Raw genomic sequence first — 16,402 nt, 5'->3', positions numbered from 1 at the left:
TAAGTTAAACTCTTAGTATTTTATTTACTGTGTTATATCTCCTTGGTGCTGATAGGCCATCCCTAACTTAAACAGTTACTGTGTTATTTCTCCTCGGTGCTGAAACTTAAATACTTACTGTGTTTTTTCTCCTTGGTGCTGATAGGCCATCCCTAACTTCAACTCTTAGTGTGGTGTTTCTCCTTGGTGCTGATAGGTCATCCCTAACTTTAACTCTTAGTGTGATATTTCTCCTTGGTGCTGATAGGCCATCCCTTTTGGTACAATGTTTCTCCTTGGTGCTGATTGGCTATCTCTCTTGTTAACTCTCTCATCCTGATTGGACATGGCTGACTCAATTTCTTGTTACAGAAACCTTTAATTCTATCTTAAGTAATTACATTAGTTCCACAACATTCAAGTTAAGTTCTCTCTCTCAGAATGAAGAGAGTGCTTATTTTCTGTGTAGTTAGTACAAGATGTAGGTCTAACATATGTCATGGCTGTGACTACCCATATTTTACAGGAAAATAATCATGATTCTGACATTCTGTGACAGATGATGTAGGTTTGACATCCTTGCTACCTTATCTGTCACTGTGGTTAGGGATGGATTGGGATGAATGGTGGGGTGGAGACATGTTTGTTTCATTTCATTCCCAAATCATGAGTTTGTACAGTCTTTTTCTTCCCATTGTCTTCCAATTATGTTAACATGACCACCTGTCTTTTGATACTTTCAGTGTCTTTCTCTAACACATTGCCACAATTTTCTCCGTACAAAATTGTCAGATTCATTACTTCTGCTATTAACCATGCCTTATTCCTACAGACGGGTGTTGTTAAGTGTAATAGCAGACACAATGAGACCACTAAGGGCTTGCTCTACATGACACCTGTCAAAAGATCTATTGATTTCTCCATACCATCCAGACATTGATCAGTGTGTTCATTTTGTCTGACAAATAAGAAAGTATTGCTTGAGTTGTTGTGCCATAAATCTCAATACGCTGTATCCTGTTTGTGTTTGTTCTTCAGTGCTGAGGATGAGCCATGTCTGAAGGCCTGTATGGACCTGTCTGCATCTTACCTGGTCCTGTCAGACATCACAAGAAAGGTGGGTACTGGGAAAGGCTGTGGAGTTGGTAATACTCCTTGAGATCCAAAAAGCATCCAATTGTGTGTGTATTCTCCCAACAATGACTGTATAAATATATACACTTTTGAATCTTTGAACACCAAAACAACAACTACTGACTACCCATTTCTATCTCTTTTTTGACATTTTTAATGACCATTAACAGATTATGTGTACATGGACAAGCAGAAAAAGAGTGGTTATGTTACATTCACCTTCGCAAGGTAGAAGCTCAGAATCTCCAATGCCTAGTAACTTATGCGCATATTTGACATCTCCAATTGTGGCTGTGGTGGACAACTCCTTCCCCTTACATATTGCTTTAGTTGGTAGCCGGCACTTTATGGCCACCTTTTGATTGAATGCAATAACTCAAGATTTCAGAGCAGCTTAATTGCCTCAACAAGAAGGAAATCACCCTGCTCCAACATAATGCATATTTTTTACGTGCCCCTTCCCTTCAGTTTTATCACTTCCTCCATCCGCTCTGCCCCGCCGGTGCACATAAACTTGCTGAGTGTGATCATCACAAGAAAATGCACGCTGCGTTTATTGCACGCTGTTTTACTATTGGTCACCATCTTTAAGTGCAACGCAAGACAGTAATGTCACTTCACCATTTTAACCTCTGCATTGTAAGCAGCGGGGGAATTATTGCATTCCGCTTAATGGAGTATCCTGTGGCTTGTAATGAAGCTACCTGCAAGACGCTGATGATATAAATTCACTGAACTCTGACATTGCGCCAGTATGAAGGTATTGTGGAGCATGAGATGGCGCTGTTAAAACTTATGAAGGCAATTCAAACATCTGGGGGTGAGACAGGTCCTTTGTTCCTGCTTCTATGCAACTTAAAGAGGCTAACAAAGAGTTACGGTGCCCTCATTCACAGGTAATGTAATTCTCTCATATGCAACATGGAGTGCTAAACCTACAGTGTAACAAGCCTCTGGTCTAAACAAACCGGAATCAATATTACATAAATTGCAGATTTGCAATAATCCACAGGAATGATACTTTAATCTAAAAGCAGACAGTTTGTAGAATTGTAGACAATATTAATATGCATCAGACAAAATAGTCACCTTACTTAGTTCTAAGATCATTTGACTGTATGGTCAGGGGGTATTACAGTATGTATCATTCTATTCGTCTTGTAATATGATGCAAACAGTAAAATCTTTTACTGTAGTTACCATGATAGCATACTGGAGCATGAAATAACTTTTCATATCATGTACCCTGGTTCAAATATCAAAATTTATCACAGTTGGAACAATGAAACATGATCCATAAGATGCAGTTTTTTTTGGGGGGGGGGAAGCTAGTGAATATTTCCTTGTTCTTTTCTTATTCAGTTAGATTATGGTAAAAGCAGCAAGACAAATTTTTATACAGCACTCAAATTTTGTGTACTTCATGAAATATCACTTCATATCAAAGTAAAGGTATGAAAAGTGTGCCATCTCAATGTCCAGAAGCCAGAAGGAATGCCTCCCTTTGACTTCTTGACTCCGCCCTTTGTGTCCATTTTATGCAAGTTGATACATGAAATACACATCTTAACCAGGGGTTGAACCTATTCCATAGGCATTTCTAGCAGATCTTTATTGCTCTCGTATTTTCCTTCGGGGGAAACCCATTTCATCACCGCCAATTGAATGTCAGATTTCTAAGCCTGATGTGTGTAGAAAAGTGGAAGTTATGTTGTTTGCAGGTTTAGTTGAATTGGTTTGCTCCTGGCCAGGGCCTGCTGCTGAGAGATAAGCAAATCCTCCACCATTCTTTACCGTCCGTGTGGTACGCTCCAACCATCCAACTGTACTTAATGTCTTTCTGGAATAGAAAATGTACAGAGGAGCATGAATCAAACATGCAGGGTAAAATGGGTCAGAAGTCCTAACAAAAGAGTCCATTTGATGTGTTTTCACCTTAATGCATCTTGCACTTCTTCCTAAGGGGTTTTGATTTGACAAGCATCCAGTGACCAGTAAGAGCTAAGCAGTTACATTGTACATTCCAAAATGATTCAGAAAATTAAAAAACATCTAGATCTGAGACAAAAGCTTAATAGACTTAGTTTAAAGTGTGAAAAAACACCGTATCTGTGAAGAAAGTCCATTGAATTTAAGGTGTGTCCAGCTATGCCCAGAGGTCATTATAACTGGTACGTCTGCTGGGCTGACCTGTGGCAGGAGCGTCAGAACGCCATTGTGGCCGCGGCGCCCGGCCTCCTCCTGCTGGCAGCTGATAAGAGCCGGGTGCCTCCATCCACACCAAACTGCTGATGAGACTTGTAGATGTTCACCCAGCCCTGAGATAACAGCCATCATGTAGGAGCCAGGCGACCAGTAACTCTAGACTTGCCTGGAGCCTCCAGCATTGCAGCCTGGGACACAGCAAGTTTACAACATGGGGGCATGGGGATCACAAGTAGCCATGGGTCTTGTAAATAGTCCTACAGGACCAATTAGTGTTATTGACAGAAATTGAGCATGTTTGTGTAATTCCTATAGGAAAAGTTAACGACATGGAATTAAATCCAAATTTATTTTTCCTTGTAAACTTGGACGATGATTGCATGAAAATTATTTAACTAATATGGTAAAAACTGCATTGCGTATGCCATTTGTTATTATAAAAAAGTTATGTATGTTTGAACTTTTAAGTTTAGGGATGACATCTCAGTACTCAAGCTACAATTGTTATTCAGTAACCTCAGTACTCAAGCTACAATTGTTATTCAGTAAGGGCCTGACCTATAAGTCATATTATATTCATCAATAACTATTACATGTTGTAAAACCTGACCTTTCCCAATTTCCCACACTCCACATTCGGGGAATTTTCTTATTCCTGCTCTCCTGGGATTCTGCTGCACCTCCCCAGCCTCGTAACTTAGTGCTGATAATGAAACTTCTGAGACGGAATCTGATAAATGTGGACAAGTTACCTTTACTGCAGTCATAAAGTGTTTACGACAATTGACGATAACAACAAGTGAAGCAGCTAAGTGCAAAATGTGCAGGAATATGGCACAGCCGCAAAATGAATGTTCGTAGAATAATAGAGGGTGTGTCATTTTGTTTACCATCACTGTTTGATTTCCATGTTGTTTTCTTTGAAATCATGTTAGTAGTCACTGTATATAGACATGGTCTTGTGTCCTTTGTACAATATCTGCCTGAAGGTGTACATGTATAATGTATAATGTACATTGTACACTTTTACAAGGGAAGATAAAAAAAGTTGATAACTTGACGATGTTAGACAGCTAGTTTTAATGCCCTCTCTCTATCTTAATGAAGATCTTGCAAATTAGCTGAATGAATGACTATTCTTTCATAAATGTTGTTGATTTGTGGGGGGTGTTGGGTTATGACTTGATGGCTTCCATAAACCCCTCGTAAAACAGTGCCAAAGTCAGATTTGCATCTCCACTGAGATTGGAGGGTAGAGGTCTAAATTGTCTGCTTCTCAGCGGGCCAAATTCAAATCAAGTCCAAAATATTAACATACAAGGAGGCCGGCCCTAAAATGATGTAGTCATTGTAAATTTGGTGGACCAACAAGTAGATCCATAAATGCTCACAGGCAATGCAATTACGAATACATGGTTAGATCATAACCATACCAAAGCCTTTGGGTATCCCCATAATGCTGATCTGTATTAGTTAGGCATCAGAATGAGTGTACTTGTGACCAGCAAGGAGCCTTTGATACGGGGGATCTGAAATTCATGCCTGGGGCTGAGTACATAGAGCTGACGTGACAAATAGTGATTGTCAGGAGATTAAAGACGGCTAGAAATTTTGGAACAAGCTCCCCCACAACGAAATGCTTTTTACGCTGCACTTACATGTAATAGGGATGGAGATAAGTCCAGAGGAATGGGAATGACTTCACAGAAGGCACAGTAAAGCTGACAGTGATATACACTCTGCATTGACAAGTAGCTGCCCAGTCAGAAATTTTCATCTCTCTCAGGATTTGATGTGACTACAGAGCGTACCGTATTCAAGCCTGGGGCATGGGAGATAGGAGAGGACACAGATGATAAATACTGAGGATGGAGAGTTTACCTTTATTGTTCCCAGCTGCCCGATGCAGGAGACTGGGCACATTCATGTTTATCTGGGCGTACAATCTTGCATATTGGTGTTGCAGTGTTGGGAGTTTGGTGTGGAGCATAAGTCACCATATCTCTGACTCAGACGTAACTGTTGATGAGATAGCACAAATATTAGTTTTGGTAATTCTCTCCCAATCTGGCAGTATGAAAAATTAAGCCGATATTCTTAGATCAATGGATAGTGCAGCTATTTGAATTACAGATTTTTGTATTATTTACTCTCATGTCAGTGCATTGCTTTCAGAGGGACCTAAAACAGGGATCAAAGATATCCCCTAATAATTCACACTTCTTCAATCAAAGCCACATACATGTTACATATATGGAAATTCATTCCCCTGTCAAAATTTAGTATAATATTGACTTTTTATTGTTGACTGGTATATCTGACTTAACAGGTTTTTTCATCACATATACAAACTATGGTACCAAAATGAGTTAGTTATAGAATACAAACCTGAACAGTAATAGAAACAGCAGTCAGTGAAGTGAGATAGAGTGAACTGACAGTGGAGACAATAATCAGCTTCTGAGTCAGAAGTTTGCCAAAGTTGGGTGCTGATTGCGTGATCCTGCAGGACAATGTAGCCGGAAGGCATGCCTGTCATGGTGGATAGATGGGGAATCATCACCGAGTAATGAAGACCCCACCAAATCAATACAAACTGTCAGATCCATCGGCATGGATGTCTGAAGGGTAGATTGTCATGCACACAGTGTTCGCACTGTGATGACAAGATGTCAGGAAGAAGGGCTGGACTCATCAGTTTGCTTATTGATTTGTCTTCCAGGCGGAACCAACTCATACAGACAATCTAACACTCGACTTACCTGTCTGAAGAAATCTAGAAATCTTCATGTTCTGCTACCTTAACCCATATTTGACTATGATGACCACCTAGAAGTATCAGACTGAGTGTAAGCATCCCTCAAAGCAACAAGACTTTCATTGCTAGAATTAGCTAATCTCGGTGCAATTGAACTGTTTAGTTGTTAAAAACTTTCAGGGACAGAGTCATCTGTCCTTTTTTCACTGTGGACTATGATGCAATATTGCCTAACTTTGCTTACATTTATGTCATCATTCCTCCTCGACTCCCTGGATCTAAATGATTAAAACAACAGGGGAGCATGGATAAGTTTTGCCTACATCATCATCATCATCATGTATGATAAAATGTCCTATTGCTCCCTGATACAGTCTAGAACCAAGGAGGTGATAACCTTCTTGTATAAACTGTGTTAACCCTTGACCAAAAGTTGTAATTGTACCCCCGCTAGGTGCTGTATGTGCTACAGGTGTATCAGAATGCTGATGATGGGAAGGCAGGGATCGTCTCGCTGGCAGAATATCTCCTTACCCAACCACTGCTCTCCTTTGCCATTGCGGATGCTTCCCTGCGTAAGTTCAAGTCTGTCAATGCAGAGGTGGAGGTGGAAGAGGACATGACTGGAGGTATAGCAGCTGTTTGTTTGATTTTAATGTTAACTGCATGTCAGTAAAGTGTCTGAGATTGGTCATTTTTTGGTCACCATGTCACCAACAGTAAGATGTGTGATTTTTTTTATAGATAAACAATCATGTGTTATTAATGCCAGACAGCTTTGAAAAATGGGTCAAAAGGAGACAACCTTCCAATCACTTATAATGCTGTCTGCAGTTAGGCAATGGGAGGGATGAAGCTTCAACTGTTACTGGAACAGTGCTGACAGGGCTGGAATGCCCCCTATCAAAATGGAATAGCACAACAAGTATTCTGCAGGTTTCTTCTTGACAATCTGTTGTTGGGCTTATGAACACAACAGAAGAGGAGTAATGGAACCATGAATTGTAGCATTGTTCATTTTGTCGCTTTTAATGTTTGGTTTGTTTGGGAAGGCAAAGAAGAGCTTTATGATATTGCGCAGTAATTACCGTATGCACTAATCCTGTATCCATGCCTGTACACCATGTACAGGTGAGGGCGACCATTCAGCTTCAAGTGACACCGGTGTTCTCCTGAAGCTGTTCTGTGTTCACACAAAGTAAGTTGTCAATTTACTGTCATTGATACTGCTTTCACGTAAAGCAACATTTTACAACATATTATGCAGTCCTCTCACTAATACTAGTAGTTCAGGTCCATTGTGGTACCTTGAGCCCTAGTCTTGTACTCTGCTCTCAATTATAAATGTACTGGTAAATTTTAGGTGATTATGACAAGTCACCCTCAATTTTATGAATCTGTAGATAAAGTATTTTTGGAATAAATCATCCAGCAGATATTTTGTTATGAAATATCAATGCTGACAATGGTTTTTGATTACTCCAATGTTAATGGCATTTTGTAGCTCTGGCCAACATTTGCCCGCTCAATTTAGAAAAAAAATCAAACTATGACAGATCTTATGGTGCTATAATGAAAATTGGCTGTTCCGTCATTTCCCTTTATTTGATTGGAACGTAGACTGGTAACTGTTTCCTGAAGCTGTGGCCAATAGAAACCTGCAGTTCTGATGAAGCCTCCAACCTCGGGCCTGTATTTACCGGGCTATTAGAAATGATGAGCGTGTTTATCTGTTTGGTAATACGCTCTTGAAGCCTGCCTTCTGAGATAATGCCTATTACTCTGAAGCTAAATAGATGCAGTGATTATATGTGATCAGTTTCAATCCTCAGGAGGCAAAGTATCAAGGTCATACAGAGAAACATCCAATGTCAAATACACATGTAGTAATTAAAATTATTACCAGTTCACTTGAAATGATACCTAAAGTGTGTGAAACAACAATCATTTTGTGTAAGTTAGGACATACTGGTATTTGATCAAAGCTCATTCAGAGGATATGTATCATGCAGTCATGATTTGAAGCACACAGGTAAACTATTATCTCGCCATCAGACATCAAGGTACACATGTTACTGAATCATTTATGAGCATTTTTGACCAGCTTACCCAGACTATTGCTGCAGTGTACAACAGAGAGGCTCAGCAGTTGACCTTCTGAACCCAAAACCTTGTTAGCTGCAATGTAATCAGTTACTGCAGGTTTTACGGTTGCTTTGTAGCCAGAGGTAGAATAACCCAATCTTTATTGCTGTTTCAAGACTAAGGGTTGTTCCAACTAGAATGGAGGGTATCTCACAGCTTCTCTCCTGGGAAGGTGTTGTCATCAAGACTGGCAACCTGGCCCACGGTTAATCGGGCTGTTTTGAGTTTGTGTGATTGGATTGGCTTTCCAAATTAGCAGGTAGCGGATGGTTAAGTGTGATTGTGTTGGTGGCAGTGTGGGCCATGTGAGGTGATGAACTGAGGGTTGTAAAATTTTATCATGGATGTGTGTGTGTCCTACATGAGGTGAGGGGAAACCCATCATGGGTAGGGATGTAAAATCTTAAGGTCATCATGATGCACATTCATGTACATGTACAACATGTGCCCATAGAGACTCCTGTACATGACCTGGATTCTAGTCGTGTCTTTGCTTCTTTTCCTCACCATCATCTCTGCCTTTCCAGGTCCCTTCAGGAATTACAGGTCAGGTTCAAGCCAGCCACAGGCTCTCCACGGCCACATCAGCCACAGTCTATTGGCTCAGTCTCACAGGATGACATAGGTATGTGTCTTACCATCATATTGCTGTTACCATAATAGCCAGATTGTTTGCATAAAGCTATCAATCAGGAGATTTTGACCAGTTACGCAAGACTGCTTTAAGAATGTAGAATGTCATAAAAACATTTGATGGGGCTGCATGTATTTAACTACAGAATATAATATGATCTCTCCCTCATGCAGCCTAGTGCATTCCTTTAGTTAAATGTTGAACACTTCTATAAAACGATGACATAACACTTTCCTTGGACATGTTGTTACATGATTTTAATAGGTGCATAACTGTTGTTTACATCAAAGAGATGTATGAGTAAGTTCCCTTCTCTCTCCATCCCACAGCATTGCGAGATGGTCTATCTGACATGAGTGTAGAAACTCTGACAGATGCTGAGGGGTCAACATCTGACCTGAGAGGTGAAGGGTCACAGGCTAGTCCAAGTGTTCTGGAGGGGAGAGCAGACCGAGAGGGGACACCTGTAGCAGAGGAAACAAGTCCTCCACCAGAAGACAATGCTGAAGAGCCCATGCTTCTCACTCCTGCTGCATTCACACATGGTAGTGCATCAAAACCACCATCTTTGAATTGCCCTAGAACAAAATTATAACAGACCTTTTACTGTGTCCTTACTGGTATAATGTTACATTTTACATTTTGTACATGACATGACAAAATTCTGAATTTGCAACTATGCTTCTTCAACTGTTTTAACATAGATCTTTTGAACTGCATAAATTTTAAGATAGTAGTGTGAGATGGAATTAACAATAAAGCCCATAAAGTCATCTCTTAGTATGTAAGCTTGGTCACACATAATGACTCAACTTACATGCTTCTGTCTTTCCCAAGCAGAAAGAGGAGACCACACCATGAGAAGTAGTGGCTCCAGCATGAGCAGTTTCACTGCTGTGACTCCCATGGGGAATTCTGTGGCCAACTCCCTGGATGGCAGCGCCTCTGCTCAGAGTGCAGCTGAACTGCAGGACCTTCTCCAGGCTTCTCCGGAGAGCTCTCTGACACTGACGCCAACCTCAACCAAGCAAGGTTAGTAACTCACCACCCAAAACTATAACAATGGTAATGGGATTTCTGTATTCATAATGTAATTATTGTTCTTTCCATTGCATTGTGTGACATTCTGTTGTAGTAACATATTGCTTATTCAGGTTGCATTATTCTCTTTCCCCAGGAACACCAGATGGTCCCAGCCACGTCCCCACCCCCACCACCCTGCCCCTGCCTCCTCTCTCCCCTCCAGAACAGAAGCCCCTCCCCGCAGCTGTCCACGCCCGCTCCCCGGACCTCATCTCCTCCACGTCCACCTCCACGGACACGCCGGCCGCCTCCGCCGAGGCGTTAGAGCAGATGTTCCAGCAGGAGAGCCAGCCCAGACCGCCCAGCTCCGGATCCAGTCTGGAGGAGGTTTTGTCTCCCAGGCTCAGGGGGGCAGAGGGAATGTCACCCAGGGGCCGACCTGAGGTGTGCTGGTCTTTTACATACCTATACCTTTGTAGTCTGAACCAGGATACTTTAGAAAGCTAGAAACAGATTTTTATTTATTTTCTAAGTAGATTTACAAGTAGACCTTGTCCTGAGGAGCAAATGATAATTGACATGGAGAGCAGAAGCAGAGCACACAATGTCAAATATCATTGCCAAGTGTCCATCTCTATCCCACTAGGTTGCTGAGGAGGCAGAGGGGGCCACAGGAGGGGAGGAGAGACCAGACTCTGGGCATGAGCAGGTACAGGACGACTATGGGCTCCGGTGGCCTCGTGCACCAGACATCACCATGGAAACGGCGCGGGACCGAGCCCATGCAGAAGAAGCCAGCAGGACTGCACAGCCAGAACTGGTGGCCAGTCAGACAGGCAGCCCACCCAGGGAGCAAGACCTGCATAGTGTGCAGCCCAGTTTAGGCAGAAGGTATTTTCATACCAGTGTTATATTTTGGTCAGTTTCATGCATTTTATTTCCGTACCACAGCATTATCACAGCAGAAAAGTGTGCAAAAGGGAAAGATACGCAATATCAGACATCAGTTTGGTGCTCCTTTATAGATATAAGTCAAAAAGCATCTTAAGCCTGATTGAGGCCTTTTTTCTCAAGAAATGTTAGAATATGCTCTTCACTTTATCCCTGCAGCCCAGAACTGCAGGGAGCTGCTGCTGCTCTCCCCACCGCCCGCCATGACCAGGTGTTACCAGGCAGGTCCACCCCTCCCAAAACAACCTCCCCCAGGGTACACAGAACAGAGGAAACCTACAGGGAAGTGGCATCCCCTAGAACACCACCCAAGAGGCAGGCAGCTGAGGTAAGAATATGTGACAGTCTCTACCTGTCTATTGTGTGTCATTTTTACTGTACCTGTCACTGGAAACTGTGGAAGTTAACTTTTCAGACATCAATTGTATGTTTATAACAGACAGATAAATGTTGACAGTGTGCATGACAAGAATTAAAAATCACATTATTTTAGATGAACAAATTTGGAGCTTCAGGGCTTCAGCATGTCATACAACCAGGGCCTGCCACATGCCTGAGAGGCTAGTTCATCATTTTGTCAGGCTGAGTTAAATATATTTATCAAACTCCCTGCACAGGTATCGTCAGCCCAGTTGGAGCAGGTTCTCTTGTTGCTACGGCAACAGCAGCAGGAGTTGGAGCAGCTGCGGGGAGAGGTGCAGGCGCAGCAGGTGGCCAGCCAGGCAGCCCTGACACAGGCTGTCACACAACAGCTCAAACAGCTGCACATGTCAACAGGAACCTCTGTGGACAAGGCACTGCATCAGCATGCACAGGCAGAGAGTATCCTTCTGTTGTAGGGATGTGGTCTGATCTTGTACGGGCACATCCTGTTTGAGTATCTATAAAATCTACCTTTCCTTTAGGTGGCAAAAAAAATAATGTTACCCAGGAAGGTAGTTGTGTACTGTCTACATTTTTTACATGATTCAGTGTATGTTCATGGTAGCAAAATTTCACAGTCTGAGAAAAATTGAGGTGTTCACGGTGGGATAAGAGGGGAAGGGGGAAGAAAGACAAATAATTAATTAGTGGTAATGATAAGTTAACTGTACGAAAGTGACCATGAAAACCGCAAACATGAAAGTACAGTGAAAAGATCAGGAATTACAGTACTGTACTACGACAGACTCATGTCGTGTTGTCATGGTTATGTTGTATCAATGAGAAATGTATTACACCAGTATCCTTGAGGCACGAGGTTCCTTAACCAGACTCCCCAGGGAAGCGTCTGGACGAGGCTCTGCGTGAGCGGCAGGATCTGGACAAACAGAAGCAGGAGCGCCTCCTGTCCACGGTCTCCCAAACCCTCAACTCCTCCATCACCTCCAAACTGGAGAAGTGTGTCAAACAGGAGGTCAAGAACAGTGTTCTCCCAGGTCTGGACAGGAACTGTTTTGTTTAAAGAGACATTGTGTTTGCATGCATGTACATGTATCTGCACGGACTCTACTTCAGTCTCTAATACAGTCACTGTATCCATAATACACTATGCATGAGTGAGAGATGCTTCCTCAATGTACATACTGTCAAGGGACAGATCTATAATGACAATGCCTTTTAAAGGTGGATTAAAGAATATTACAGCAATTTGATTGGATTGTTGACAAATTTCCCAATCTATTGAATGGTTGCTAAACAGTATATTTAACTTCTTGAGATAAATGATTACTGTTTTCAACATTACGAAGTGACTGTTCTCTCTCATGTTACAACAATAGCTGTGACCAAGTCCCTGGACCCAGTGAAAGACCAGTTGAATGTGACCCTGGCACAGAAGCTCACGGCTACAGATTCACTCATGAAGGAAAATATCTCCAAGTTGGTCCGGGCAAAAGTATGTATCTTTCTCTGTTTATTAGTTAGTGTATAAAATTTGTTGTTTTTGGTATAAACTAAAAGCAATTCAAATAAGGTTACATGTTTCAAAGATATGAAATGTTCTTCCTAACCCTCTGTCTGCAATCGTACCCATCCAGTCTACTGTAGAGGCCATCGGTCAGTCTGCAGCCCAGGCTATCCAGGGTCCAGTCCAGGCTGCCTACAAGGATGCCTTCCAGTCCACCGTAGTGCCCATGTTTGAGAAGGCCTGTCAGTCCATGTTCCAACAGATCAACGACACTTTCCAGAGAGGCACCCAGGACTGTAAGTACTGATGGTGGTCACTGGAGGTGAAGAATTTGCAGAAAATGATAGTGTGTGTAGGAACAAAAGATGGAGATATACAAAAAATGACCACGAACCCGGTCCAATAATATTGACATATACAATGCTAGTGTGTTTAAACTGGTCTATATCTACAGCATAAAGAAGAACTGTTCAGTATTGATGATTTACAGTGAATTTTTTTGCAGTTAAATTTTACTGTGTAGTTTGCTGTAAACATGATGCTTCAGGCTGTTAACTGAAATCCCATGGTATTTTACTATTCAGCATTTCTGCAAGTTGTATGCTATCTGTTGTTTCCCGTAGACCTGCAGCAGCTGGAGGTACACCTGGCACAGCAGCGGCAGAGACAGCAGCAGGAGCGGGACCCAGTCCTGACCCAGCTGCAGGGCCTGGTGGAGACCTTCAACAGCAGCGCCTCACAGCTGCAGGACGGCATCACTGCAGGGGTCAAAGTTGAGCTGGAGAGCCAGCTCCAGTCCACCATACTCAAGCAAGTCCTTAACTTTTACTCTTGGGCTTTATAACACCTAGTTTTTTCCCAATTTTTTTCTTGTGCTTTATAACACATTTTTTGCTCGTATTAAAAAATTTTTCCCCAAATGCTCTATGGCTCTGTAAGATATTGTCTTAGTCATGTTTCTGTTTTTTCTGTCTCTTCAGTATGCAGGATGTTCTGATCTCCCAGGTGCGGAGAATTGTAAGAGAAGAAGTTTCCACAGCACTGAAGGAGCACCAGGCAGCACTAGGGGAGAGTGTGGTGCAGGCCATGAGATCCAGAAATGTCACACCAGTACCCACACCACAGGCAGACACACAGCAGTTACAGATGCAGATTATGGCACTGCTCAGGCAAGGCCAGTTCAACACTGCATTCCAGCAGGTACGGGTATAAGTTTCCTTTACTCAGTTACTCATTCAAAAATAGGTCTTTGCTCTATGCAGTCTGTACATGTGAAATCTTCAAATGGGGTCGTATCTTTAACTCAGTTTGTGCTTGATCCTGGGGTTTGATTTGGTTTGACAATTTTAAGATGGACATTTGGGGTCATTAAATCCTTATTTTCCTTTTTGTCAATTTTTGCTCAGTCAAAATGGAGACCAATGTGGAATGTGTTTACTGCTGAAATAAACGTGCAGTACAATAGATTTTGCAGACCTTGTCAAACAACTACATAACCATCATATGTTGATGTGATTGTTTCCTGTATCTACTGCAGGCTCTGACAGCCTCTGACCTGAGCCTGGTGATGTTTGTGTGTGAGGCCGTCAGCCCCGCCCAAGTCTTCAGCCAGACCCCGTGTCCCCTCCAGCAGCCTGTCCTGCTGTCACTCATCCAGCAGCTGTCTGTGGACCTGACACATAACACAGAACTCAAACACAGGTAATACTGTCTGTGGACCTGACACATAACACAGAACTCAAACACAGGTAATACTGTCTGTGGACCTGACACATAACACAGAACTCAAACACAGGTAATACTGTCTGCGGACCTGACACATAACACAGAACTCAAACACAGGTAATACTGTCTGTGGACCTGACACATAACACAGAACTCAAGCACAGGTAATACTGTCTGTGGACCTGACACATACATGTAACACAGAACTCAAACACAGGTAATACTGTCTGTGGACCTGACACATAACACAGAACTCAAACACAGGTAATACTGTCTGTGGTTTGAAAAAAAACAGATACTGTTATTCAAGCAACTGGATATAATTTTAGAAACTGTCAGATGTTATTACTTTGTCCCTAAAGATATTTCATCAACATCATAATTTACAATGTTTTGTATGTTTCTTTCTGCAGGTACCTTGAAGAGTCAGTGATGAACCTTGACCTCACACACCCTGTCACATGTGACCATGCTGCGGTTGTCCTCAGTGCGCTGTGCAAGAAGCTTAATCTCTTCATCCAGTCAGAGCCCAACCATAAGATGATCAAGAACATGCGCATGTTAAACATGGCTGCTCAGTCACTCATGAAGTAACAGCAGCCAATCGTCAGCAGGTCTGGAACCGCCGTCACCAGTCAGATTTAAGTTCAAAATTACTTCAGCCAACCAGATGCTGACAGCAGTTAAACCAGCCAATCAGATTCAGTCATAGAAAAAGCAAGGTTATCACATTGTCATTCATTCAGGCAGCTTGTAACAAACAGATACTGTAAATGGGATGCACCTTATGTCGCAGAAGATACGAAGGTAAACAGAAGTCCTCTAGAACGTATATTTTCCTCTTTATCTCCAGCGTACAGCAAAATGTTGATACCTGATGGTAGTGGGATGTGATGTCTGATCGATTCATGGATTCTATCAGATGAACATACTAGTGTGGAAATACTGTTAGTGTTCAACATGATATAGCAACCTTCCATCTACCTGTCACCTTGCAGTAGTGAAACATCCAAAGAGCAATTCAAGAACATATTTTGCTATCATAGGTTAAAGTGTTCTGCCATGCCTACTGTTTTATCTTGTTTGTTAAACTGACGTACACAATAACAGCAAGCAATCATGTGAAAGGAGATTTGAGTACTGTAAGAGGACTACTGTTCAGCTTCTTACATTTTCCTCATCCTGCCCCCTTTGTTTAAGGACTTTATAAATGAAGATATGACAATAATGAAGAGCTTTCTTTTTTTTTTCAAGAGAGCTAGACAGTCTCAACAGAGACATACAAACTGCAATGCAACTTTTCATAAGTCATTTCAAAGAGGAAGAAATACCGGGTACCAGATCTCAGCACACTTTTTGTTCCACAAGTTCCACAACATTTCGTTTTGTCCCAAACTGTTCTTAAAAAGATTAATAGTATGTTGAGTTAAAGTCTTCAAGCATTCTTTGGAAGAAGGTTGGAAAGCAACCTATTTATATGTTCTTGTCTATACCTTTGTTGTTTATGATGAAGAATACCATCTTCACAACAGAAGTACTTATAGGATTGGGCTAGCAACAACTTTGTATCATGTTTCTCAGAATAAAACTTTGGAAAATGTGTCTTGTTTGGTCATTTTTGATAGTTGAGTTACCTGGAGATACAGTGTAGTTAAATTATTTGTAGCAAGCAAGTTGGTTGGTACATCATTTAAATTGTACGTGTTCAGATATTATGTAAAACATGTACTTTCTTCCTCTGTTTTTTTTTTAAACTTTGGACTAGATAAGAAATGTAAGGGGAGCATCAAGCTTGCCACTAAGAAAATACTACGATCTTCCGACAATAACCCAACATCTGCATTAAGACCTTAGCCGATAATCTCCAAGCAGATGTTAACGGAGGCTAAAACTCCTGATTCCTTAAGACAACTTGGCCTCTTATGCATTAATTGTTCCTCCGTTTATATAATGAACACCT

The 16,402-nt window shown here is 41.8% G+C and overlaps 1 protein-coding gene across 3 annotated transcripts in view; it reads left to right on the top strand.

The window, feature by feature from the left end:
- LOC109473739 (enhancer of mRNA-decapping protein 4-like) overlaps window positions 1-16,042 on the top strand; it is a 73,007-nt gene extending 56,965 nt beyond the window's left edge. For 2 of the 3 annotated variants that reach the window (XM_019773740.1, XM_019773738.1), the window contains exons 11-27: window positions 1,018-1,096; window positions 6,531-6,705; window positions 7,208-7,274; window positions 8,749-8,846; window positions 9,185-9,400; window positions 9,693-9,887; window positions 10,033-10,322; window positions 10,525-10,769; window positions 10,989-11,157; window positions 11,447-11,651; window positions 12,092-12,247; window positions 12,590-12,705; window positions 12,848-13,013; window positions 13,341-13,527; window positions 13,698-13,917; window positions 14,255-14,418; window positions 14,856-16,042. In XM_019773740.1, coding sequence (XP_019629299.1) covers window positions 1,018-1,096; window positions 6,531-6,705; window positions 7,208-7,274; window positions 8,749-8,846; window positions 9,185-9,400; window positions 9,693-9,887; window positions 10,033-10,322; window positions 10,525-10,769; window positions 10,989-11,157; window positions 11,447-11,651; window positions 12,092-12,247; window positions 12,590-12,705; window positions 12,848-13,013; window positions 13,341-13,527; window positions 13,698-13,917; window positions 14,255-14,418; window positions 14,856-15,036 — 2,929 coding nt within the window. In that variant the 3' untranslated portion in view covers window positions 15,037-16,042. The remainder of the gene's footprint in view (window positions 1-1,017; window positions 1,097-6,530; window positions 6,706-7,207; window positions 7,275-8,748; window positions 8,847-9,184; window positions 9,401-9,692; window positions 9,888-10,032; window positions 10,323-10,524; window positions 10,770-10,988; window positions 11,158-11,446; window positions 11,652-12,091; window positions 12,248-12,589; window positions 12,706-12,847; window positions 13,014-13,340; window positions 13,528-13,697; window positions 13,918-14,254; window positions 14,419-14,855) is intronic. The other variant, XM_019773739.1, reaches the window with a different exon arrangement.
- The last annotated feature ends 360 nt before the right edge of the window (window positions 16,043-16,402 follow it).

The sequence above is a fragment of the Branchiostoma belcheri genome, unplaced genomic scaffold, assembly GCF_001625305.1.
Source record: "Branchiostoma belcheri isolate BF01 breed outbred unplaced genomic scaffold, Haploidv18h27 scaffold3, whole genome shotgun sequence".
In the NCBI taxonomy this organism is placed as follows: Eukaryota; Metazoa; Chordata; class Leptocardii; order Amphioxiformes; family Branchiostomatidae; genus Branchiostoma; species Branchiostoma belcheri.
This window is presented reverse-complemented; position numbering and strand designations above follow the sequence as displayed.